Source organism: Monopterus albus, unplaced genomic scaffold, assembly GCF_001952655.1.
Source record: "Monopterus albus unplaced genomic scaffold, M_albus_1.0 scaffold172.1, whole genome shotgun sequence".
NCBI lineage: Eukaryota > Metazoa > Chordata > Actinopteri > Synbranchiformes > Synbranchidae > Monopterus > Monopterus albus.
Genome location: NW_018128052.1, coordinates 1,324,674 through 1,335,409, shown reverse-complemented (window position 1 = coordinate 1,335,409; position 10,736 = coordinate 1,324,674). Strand labels below are relative to the sequence as shown.

The 10,736-nt window shown below is 40.6% G+C and overlaps 1 protein-coding gene across 2 annotated transcripts in view; it reads right to left on the bottom strand.

The window, feature by feature from the left end:
- Nucleotides 1-8,051: 8,051 nt before the first annotated feature.
- LOC109969361 (ephrin type-A receptor 3-like) overlaps nt 8,052-10,736 on the bottom strand; it is a 91,564-nt gene continuing 88,879 nt past the window's right edge. Inside the window, exons 18-19 of one of the 2 annotated variants that reach the window (XM_020616190.1) lie at nt 10,187-10,327; nt 8,052-9,944 (exon numbers count right to left, since the gene is read on the bottom strand). In XM_020616190.1, coding sequence (XP_020471846.1) covers nt 9,827-9,944; nt 10,187-10,327 — 259 coding nt within the window. In that variant the 3' untranslated portion in view covers nt 8,052-9,826. The remainder of the gene's footprint in view (nt 9,945-10,186; nt 10,328-10,736) is intronic. The other variant, XM_020616191.1, reaches the window with a different exon arrangement.

Genomic DNA, 10,736 nt, shown 5'->3' with positions numbered 1-10,736 from the left:
AGAGAGCACCATGTGAGCAAGTTCGCCTTTGGTCAGAGTTTCTCTAGATTCATCCAACAGCAGTTCAGTACGTCACATCTGCCAGCCATTAAACGTTGATTTCCACATCTGTAAGGGGTTTTGTGGTTAATATTATCTCAGTCCCCCCCAAACCCCTTCAAGTTTTTCTTCACCTTTTTTTTCAGACACTGTTTCTTCTCCTCTCCTCTTATTGTGTTCCTTCTCTGTGTCTGCTTCATTTCAATGTTTCTGATTTTAGTTGATGGCGGGTGTCTAATACAAGCAGGATTCCTACTGATGCTCTCTATCTGGTTACCCATTTGCATTTGGAACTACTACACTTTGTAGCTCTTTTTTTAATCTCATTTGCTGCCAACAACCATGGCTGGACTATGAGACACCTTATTTGCTATATTGTCACTGTTTAGCACCTCTTTGTCAACAGGATTTACATCCCTTTCAAACAACATGTTGGGCAGCCAAATATTAGATCGGACTTGGATGGTGCCTCTAGGTCAGTTCAGCATTTCATCAATACCAGCAATGAAATCATGTGAAAGTTTCTTTCTACCAAATTCACCTTCTTCAGCTTATCATTGATTTCAGCTTTACTGACACAGTGTGGATACCCATCTTATATCCAAAAGACACAAAAAAGCCTTTTCTGTTTACCATTCTTTCCCCATTTCTTTCACCCCATATCTGTCCAAACAAAAAATTTTATGGATCAAATCGCAGCTCTGTCAACATCCATTTTCCTGTTCCGCTGCATGCATAAAAGCACACACATACACACAGAGATAGACGTGCACCCAGGGTGGCATCTCATTCCTGTGGCTGATAAGAGCAGGCATGATGGGAGTGAAGCATGTAATGTGATTTATAGAGCTGGGCTCACTTTTCAAATTCAATCAGGAACTTTGATTAGTAATGAAAATTTGAGACAGGAAATCGCTATGATAGCAAACTAAAACCTCATGAGACAGAAGAGAACTGATGTGCGTGTGTATGTGTGTGTGGACTGGGGAACACTGAGTCTGAACTCAACCATATTTGATTAGAAAGGACACATGCAATGCAATCAAGAGTGACAAAGCAGGAGCTCTAGCAAATTTAAGCAATGATTGATGAATTTTTTCCTCCGGCTTAGATTTTATCTATGTCTCCATTTTTTTTCTCCATTTCTGATACTCACACTGCTCACTCACCTAAACTCAAGCATTAGTTTTAGTCTCATAAGCATATGTGGACACATATACATGTACACATATGGCTGACCCTGCAGAGGTCATGGTGGATCTATGGCTGGTGGGTTTTTGTGTTATTTTAATGTCTGTTGTTGCACATGAGGGGACACTCAAACCCACAGCTGACAACATGACAGAGGAGCCCAATTATTATTCCCATGGGAGTGTGTGTGTGTGTGTGTATTAGAAAGAGAGAGAGAGAGAAAGCGGAGCAGAGTTACTGAGAGGCAGAGATAGATAGTGAGATACTAAGGGCTTGTGCATGTATGTGATGCAAACATGACAGGCTCATCAGTCACCAGTGGCCTTTTAAAGTGTTCTCTATGGGGACACCTGACCTTTTCACATGATGTCAATACAGCTGCCTGATGAATCAATCGCCAAAGCGTTTGGCTCCCGGTAGCCTCCATGTTATCCTGAGTAAATATGTGAGATGACATTCTCCTGTTAAGACACCTGGAGACAAAGGCCCGAAGTAATGGATTAATATTTAATAATGAAAGGAAACCCACTGGTGATAGCAATGAGACAGAGAGAGGCTAGGGATGTCACGGAGAAAACTGCATGTGGAGAAAACGTTTGGATTGATGGATGGATGGATGAACGAATGGAGGTGGGGCAAATTAGAAGGCTATGAGAAGAAAGAAATAATGGGATATTTGAGGTCAGAGAGCTAGCAGCAACCTGTCTGTCTGCACAGGTTAGATAGGAAAGGGGAGGAAGAAATGTGAATGCACAAGGCCAACAGAAAGATTAAGAGGAGGGTAGTGGGAGGAGACAGAAACTGAGGAAACACAGAACAGCTCTGAATTTGTACCTGTGCGTGTGGGTACGACCTGACATCCTTATGGGGACAACTAGCATGTCCCCAAAACATAAATCATCAAATTTTGGAGTAACAGCTTGTTTTAAAGTTGGGTTCAGGTTAAGAGCAATGTTGGAACAAATAGTCAAAGTAAAAATAGCAATACCAGAGTGTACAAATACCCTATTACACATAAAGGTCTCACAAACAATTGTTACTTAATTAAAAGTACAAAAGCATTAGCATCCACCTACTGAAAGTACCAAAGTAAAAATATTTATTATGCAGAATGGCACATTTCACATTACTTTACATTACTGGATTATAATTATTGATGCATGTTATATAAGGTGGAGCTAACATGCTTATAATATGAAATACTGCTGGATAGTGTGTGATTTTTTTCACCAGGGATCCATAAAGTCTTATGTTGTGAGTTGATCTGACTCTAAAATAAAACTAAAGTTATTAAATAAACATAGTGAAAAAAGTGTAAAAAAGTGAAAAGTATTTGCCTTAAATTCCAGTGAAGTTGAAGTATGAAATGACAGAAAATCGAAATAATCATATACATGAACAAGTACAGATACCTCAAAACTGTACGTGTACAATACTTAGTAAATGCACTTACCTACTTTCCACCACTGGTTAAGGGAAAGTGTAAGGACCATGACACAACAAGCCATCGGGCCACTGGTGAGCGTCTGTTGGGGCCCATCTTCCCAGTGTGTCCCACACTGCTGGCACTTAGTCGGACCATGTCAGCAGCTTTTTAGCCGATTCAGCATGTTGATCTGGCGGCAGAGACCAGTCGGACTAACTGTTCTGCTTAGCAAATCAATACAAGAGAAGAGAACGGTTCAGGAAAGCCCTTTTAGCCTGTTGCTCTAAGTATCCATGATTTCACCCATTTAGTGTGGTTTCTCCTTGTTTTTTTGCCTCCATGGTCTCCTTTCGTCTTCCACATCCAAAAGACCAAGGGCAGAGAACGACAGTGCCATTTGTAACTTCTTATCAGACATATTCGCTATTACAATCAGCTATAAACAGCAGCTGTTTCGAATGACAGCTGCCTTGTTTACACCTTGTACTCCTGCCATCTTCTTCTTTCCCTTTCTGAATGGTGACCACAGATACCGCCATGCATGCACAGAATGTAAGTGCTAGTCTGTCTTTGGCTGTAGTCTGTGAGGTGTGTTCAAGTGCCATTTTTTCAACCCAGCTGGCCAGGACAAAGGTAACATGAGGCAATGTAACAGTCGGCTTATGTTGCTGCTAGCTCGGTCAGCTCGGTGTGCCTCCGACCTAAGAGTTAAGACTGGGCAGGTAGTGGTTACAGTTAATTTTAGGGTAAGTCTCCAGAAAATGAATTTAAGTCACTGTAATGTCCCCTGAAGTGATGGAAGCATGACTGTGTTTGTCTGTGTGTGAGTGAGAGAGAGACCAGAGGGGTGAACGATATGGGAACATGGAGCCTAATATGATGGGCTAAATGAGGTGTAATGGTGGTTACATAGAGTGACAGCAACTGGGCCAGTGCATTAAGGGGTTAACCAAGGCCAGGAGTCACTGACCTCACCCCTCCCCTGAGACAGAATTATCTCTCAGTCAGTGACACACACACACAGATGATGAAGATGTGCTTGCAGGACAATCATATTTTACCATTCAAGAATGATAGGATAGGTATTTCACCACCACTATCACCTTAAGAGAAGAGCAGGGGATAAATGAGGCTATCCTCGATTTTCCCAGTCATGCACTGATTGTTGGCAAAACTGGTCAGACTCTCACCAAAACAAAATGATGCCATACCTCCGGGCTTTGTTACATAGCAAAAAGAAAGTGAGGGCTTTATAACACTTTCATGTGAAAATGCTTTGAATTATAAACCATCATATTATGTAAGTCTTAGTGTAATTATACTTTAGAACTGTGCAAGTGCATCAGTATATTTTTAGTGTGCGTGTATATATATGTGGGTGTCTGAGAGAGAGAGAGACTGACAGAAAGTGCAGAGAATTTGTGAAAAGAAAAGACACCACAGGCTTCAAGTGAGAAATTAGAAATATTACCATATTTATTACAGCAACATAAAAGACATTAGAATGCCTACACCCTTTGCAACAAGCAACGCAGAGGAAACTGGCATGGGGACAAATAAGCATTGTACGGTGGCCAAAGAAAGAGAGAGAGAGGAGAGAAAGAGATGGAGATGGGAGTCTCAAATGAGAATCACTCATGAACATTTACACTATAGACTTGTTAGGGAGTGGGGGACAAACACTGTATTTGAGATTAAGCAAACCAACCCACATAACTAACCTTGATATGGTGGAAAGTGACACAACCAGGGATTTTGAGTGTTTCTGTAATCTTAAAATTTCTCTTGAACAAGCTTGTTCGGAAGGACATTGTCATCATTTACCCACGTTTGTGCTAACCTTGAAAACGCATGAAGAATTTTGCATATAAAAAAAGTATTCATCTAAAAATATCAAATTGTAAGCCAACCACATCCATATTTTGCATTTTGTTTTCATCAGTGACTATGCTGCTACTCAAATAAATAAGATCAATAGTGTCATTTTCTCCATCAGTTTTTACAGGTCATCAGGTTTAAGATTTATTTGTCAGAACCAAATCGTGTTTTTCTGCTTAGGAATCTTAAGCCACTTTTCACACTGCCCATCCACGGCAGGGGTTATTGTACCAATTTTCTCTGTTCTGTATAAAGTACCAAGTTAGTATGAGGGGGTCAGTGTTGAACCTCTTATTCTGCCATGAAACTGGCACAGCCATTCTGCCTCAAACCCTGTTTTGAAGGGGAGAGGCAGCTGCGGGGGGGGGGGGGGGGGGGTAAAGAAGATCGTAAGCAGAGGAAGTTTTGATGTTTGTGCATTGTGCTGCAAGGGAATTAAAATTTTAATATTGCTCACAAGAAACATAATCTGTGACCATAATCATTAACATGTTGCACACTATGCACACCAACTGTGAATCGTGTCATAAATGTGCAGGATAACAAATGCACATCCCTAAACTGTGTTCATCTGCCAGTATTGACTTGAAAGCAAAAACGTTACCATATGCTTCCTAGTGCAACGTGTGTTATATGCATGGTTGGTGAAGGATGTCATGTTAAACCTCTAATGCCAGGGCCCTGGGATTTGTATTATGCCAGCTTTTAAGCAAAGCCGGAATAAGGAAAGCCAGTTTAACGTCAGTATAGTGGTATCTCTGTCTAAAAGAGGCTTTAGCGAAGGTGAATCGGAGGGAGATCTCTGGGATGTTACAAAACCAGGGTGCGGATGTGAGGTCATTTTAAGAACACAAATTAATACTACCTGTACATACAATTTGCTCTTAATATTGCCTTTATAAAACAAAAGAACAGCTCACTAAATAAGGCATCTAAAAGGCCAGTAGTCAAGGGTGGGCTGCTAGAGTGAAATCATAGAGTTAGCAAGGGTAGAATGACCAGTTCTATATTCTCTGATTTGGAATTTTGTCTGTGGGTTATTTGACTAACCAGCAAAGTTCTTTGGCAAGAAAAAATTCATCGTTGCCCTCTGAACGTATTTTCTGTGCCATTACTTTATAAATTCTGAAACAGGGCAGAAAAATTACAAGTAAAAAATCTTTTTATTCTATTAATTAGTGGTGGCAATTTCAACTCTGGTGACCATTTAAGCCCCACCCCCTCAGTGACTGTTGCTAGGCCTGTGAAGCTTTCCATTCCAACACAATATACTGTATACAGCTTACAGTGGTAGTGGTGGCAGATTTACCATCAAAGCCATTACTAACTTTTTAAATGGTGGTTTCTTGATTTGAGATGGAGGTAGATAAAAGCAGGTTCTCATTTCTAGCTGACAGCTGCTGGATTTGCTGGCGGAAAGGCTGTTGCTAGCAGATGATCTCAGCTGTAGCAACAGCTATTTAAGCTATTATTGGCTCAGTCCATTTTTTGGAAACATTAACACATATATGATGAACATGGCATCACCACTTCCCTCCATTATGAAACTTTCAGGCAAAATATTGTGAATACGGCAGCTGTCATTTTCCTTTTTTGCAACTGTATTCTGTGCAGTATCAACCAGAGGTGGAGTGACAGCATTGGACCACCAGTAAGTTATTAAATCAACCAAAATACACCTCTTTTTATATCAAATAACTTACTAAAAACAATCTTAACAGAAAATGACTGCTTGGATACACCATCAGCTTGATAATATTTACCAAAAACCAAAGAAGCAACCTCTGGGAAAAATTATCTGACTTGTACTTTGAGTTATTAGTGTGGCTCATGTCCCATCTGCTAACATAGAGGAGATGGGATTTATGACCTATAGTGCAACCAGCCGCCAGGGGGCGATCACATCGCGCTGGCTTCACTTCGGGGAGCTCTTAGCCTGTCCATCTTTTTTACACTCAGTGATTGGAAAGGCCATCTTTGGCTAAAATTTCATATTACCAGGTGACTAATTTTAAAATGAAAACTGAAAAAATGTCCTAAAAATTACAACCATAACCTAGTTTATTGCTGCTTCTTGACTTTGGAGGTAGGCTACCACATGTTTTCTACTGTATGTACAGTAGTAAGCCAGTTGCCAGACATGCTAACAATTGTAGTTTATGTTAGAGCGTATACAGTAAACACACTGTTTAATCTATTGCTTCCACTTTAGCTCTTGTGTTTTTGATTTTTGGAAAGGTAAAAAATAGCATACCATCCAAACTTGAAATGGTCATACAGTACTAGATTTCCATGTTCACCACTTCAGCATGTGAAGAAGTGCAAAGCTTGACAGGTCTGCTGTGCCTAGGTACAACTGCTAAACTGTGATTGTTTTACTACGGGAAGGTTTGACAAACGTCTGTGATGCCAGTGAATTGAAATTTGATCTGAGGAGTTCTCTTTTCTCCACCTCATTCTTTCTTACCCTTCCTCACCCAAGGAAACATTTTTCAAAGTGGTGTTGTATGCAGAGACAGGCTTAGAAAGTGCATGTAATTACTGTTTAAGGTGGGTATGCAAGTTAAGCCACTGTATCAATAAGAAACGTCCCTTCTACTCATTCTAACACTATTGCAGAAACTTCAGTCATTGTCACCTGTCAGTCGAAGCATCACACCGTGCTACATTCCTTTGTTCAGACCAACGAATCACCTTTCTTCACTTTTCTCCCGTATGGCCTGCTCCTGAACAACTTCAGAAATCTCTTTTTCACAATAAAAGTACATCATAGTCATCATCATTGTTATCATTACAAACATTCTAACATTGGAAATCAACACTGTACATATTTTACACTATGATACAATCATATACTGTATACTGTACTTTATGCCACTGTTGATCCTATAGGGGTAACACATACTATTAAAACTGGGGTTTGGGAATACACTAAAAGCAGTTTCAGTGCTATTAATGCAGTGCACATAAAGAGGATCCCATCATCTCTAACATTAATATGAGAAGCAGCAGTTTCCTCCTGACAAGGGAAACACCGACAAACCAATTTATTTGCTTTTTTTTTTGCTGTAAACATGGTTTTGTAAATTTACCTCATGGGTGCTATTCTGACTTTTGAGATGGTTGAGATAGGTTGGCATGACTGATAACAAAGTGAAAGTACACACAAGACACACACACACACAAAAATCATTAAGTAAAATTTACCCTCTCTTGGTGGTACAGCAGTAAATTAACATGGTGTATAGTTCATCTTGTTGGAAAAAGGGTCCATTCTGGTGTTCCTTTTCATCAGGCAGATTTTAGAGTGCCTTAGGGATGAGGTATTTTTGTAGGCCAGCCTGGAAGTTAGCATCACCCTGGTTCCCTCGGTTCAAAAGCCAATGGGATTTTTCCATAGGCTTTTGGATTATTGCAGAAAATAAGCTCTGTGACAAACAACAATTTATGACACTTACACATTTTGTTCAGCAAGATAATCTTCACAGGTGAACACCACTTTATGATTTTTGAAGCTAAAATAAGATCCCCAGAAGTAAAAAGCTATTGCTAGGCTTTAAACAAACTACACCACAGTCCCATGACTTCAGCATTACCATTACAGCTTCAAGCTCATAATTTGATTTAGAGCACTTACCGCTTCTGCAAAATCCTTTCCTCCTAGCATGATTTGATCTGGCTACTGATCATGGCTGTGTCAGTTAGAATAATTTGCAAGTGAGCAAGTATAAACACAATGAGGCTATAAAGGTGGGCTAGTGAGTCTTCGTGTTCTGTGTGATGACTTTTAATATCCCAAAGAGTATCTGTAGTCTCATTTACCCGCTTGTTAGCAACTGCCTTTTTTAAGACATGTAAAAGCATAAAAAATCATTAGTGGGGTATTTACTGGTGTATTTTGTAGAACAAACCATTAAAATGTACTGACCTTGTGTTAACCACAGACCTTATGTCAAGTTTCTAACCAGAAACCCATTCAAAAAACACCCCATTGACCTCAGGGCCCGGGAACCAGAATGTCAAAAACGCTAAGTTCCAGGTTTTAGGACTCACTACTATGACACTCTGTTAGACAAAACACTGTAATTACTGGTGTGAGTAGCCTTGTGTAACAATGCAGCCAGGGGAGTTGGTGAAAGGAAATGTTATAGTGGGATTGGAGGTATGTTGCACAGATGAAGATTTTAAGGTTACTGTACATGGTACAATGAAAAAACAAGTTACACACTCTTAACAGTGTCAGTGCTGTCATGACCTTTGCATCACCTTTGCTCTACACCAAACACTACAGTATAAGTTTCCTAATACACCTGAAACACGGGAAGGCAAACTCTTAGGCTGAAATATTCCCAACAACATCACACTGTAACAGCTCAATAGATAGTTGTTTGGAATAAACAGTTATGGAAGAGTAAAAATTTCTGTGCACCTTCGGAAGTTGTTTTTGCACTCCGTTACGCCATAAGTGCAAGCAGACTAGCAAACATACACTGGGCCTAGTTGCTGTGGAAGTGTGTCTGAAAGCAGTCCCTAGGGAAGCCCTTGTCCTGGTCAAATACGTTATGTAAACAAATTATACTTCCATCTTAAATAAGCTAGCAAAACCTACATCGCTCTCTATCTCTAAAGGTCCAGTTTTTCTTTTCCCCGCACCCCACACATTCATGTCATTCAGGCTCATTCATTGGCTTCCTGTTCCTACAGAGAGCAGGGGAAGGGGCCATACAGGTACTAGGTAATAATTCCTATTAAGGTTGAGCGATATAAACCTCACCACCAATACAAACGTTAGGTCCATCTCTACGATTGTGGGACACACATCCCATATAAACATATCTACACATATACATATCTTCTGACCCTTTTTAAACTTCAAGGTGAAAACTCAAAATAAACAAAATGACAGTAAAAACCAATTGTACACCTCACAGACAGTGATGATATATATTCTAATTTGTTTGTGTGTATTTTTTGTCATCTCTTTTCTTAAATTTTTTTTCTTCTTTTGTTGAGCTGATATGATGTGATCTGGGATGTTGCCTTGTTGTTGGATGTGTCTCTCTGTGGCTCCATAATAGTGGTTCTGTTGCTGGGACTCTGAGTGCTAAAACCGGTAGTGTCCATCAAGGGTGGGAAAAATGGTGAAACTGCAAGAAAGTGAAGGAGTCAAGTGTACATGTTGTCTCCCATTTAGTGTGTTTCAAAATCAATGGAGGCCTGAGCACAGAGTATCCATTACAACTCCATTTTAGAGGGGCAACTCTTTACAGGAGCATCCATTTTGGCCCTGGCTCAGTATGTGTTGATGTGGAAACTGTTATACTTGGTCCCCTGGGTTTGCAGGCTCTGCACGCTGGCCAAAATCTTCTTCTGGTGGCCGGCCAAACTCACACCCATCTTAGCCAATTCACTACAAGCACAACAGAAAAAAATGCAGACAAAAATATTATTTTTTTAAGTGAAATTTTAAAGAAAAATTCTTTCTTGTACTTCAGATGTGCTGGTGTTGAGGATTCATGTTCAGGATTCTTGTATAAACCCCCCTTCTTTAATTTCAAATGACACTCAAGTGGAATGTAATATGGCTCTTTCTGACATTCTTGATCTTTTGAGTGTTTCGGTAAACAAGGAGGAGACACCAGCCGTCTGTACCTGACACTGATGTAGAGGACTGAGTCCAAGCTGACATATCCAGCACTGGAAAAGTTCTCTTTATACTGGCCCATCTTGATGGCCTCCAACCACTCATCCACTGTGCTGACACTGAACTCGGGGGTGGATGGGTCCTCAGTGCTGGGATACAAAGCACAATCATAACACACGCAATCAAGTTTTGGCCTATTGATTGGCTAAAAAACTGATTCTAACTCAGGCTGAAGCTGACCATTTCTTCTTGGAACACGTATTAAATTAAACTATTGTTATACTGTTCACAGCCTAATATTAAAAACTGTTCAGAGCTCACTGAAGGAGCCAGTTAATGCTCATTCATTGTCCTGGACTGCCATTTGAATAAAGTAATACTGCAACAAAAGCCCTTTATGAATAGATTAAAATCAAGGACCGTGACGTCACCCGGTATGGCGCAGCCAGGGCCCCACACTGGAGCCTGGCCCGGGGTTGGGGCTCGAATGCGAGCGCCTGGTGGCCGGGCCTCCCCTCACGGGGCCCGGCCGGGCTTAGCCCGAACGAGCGACGTGGG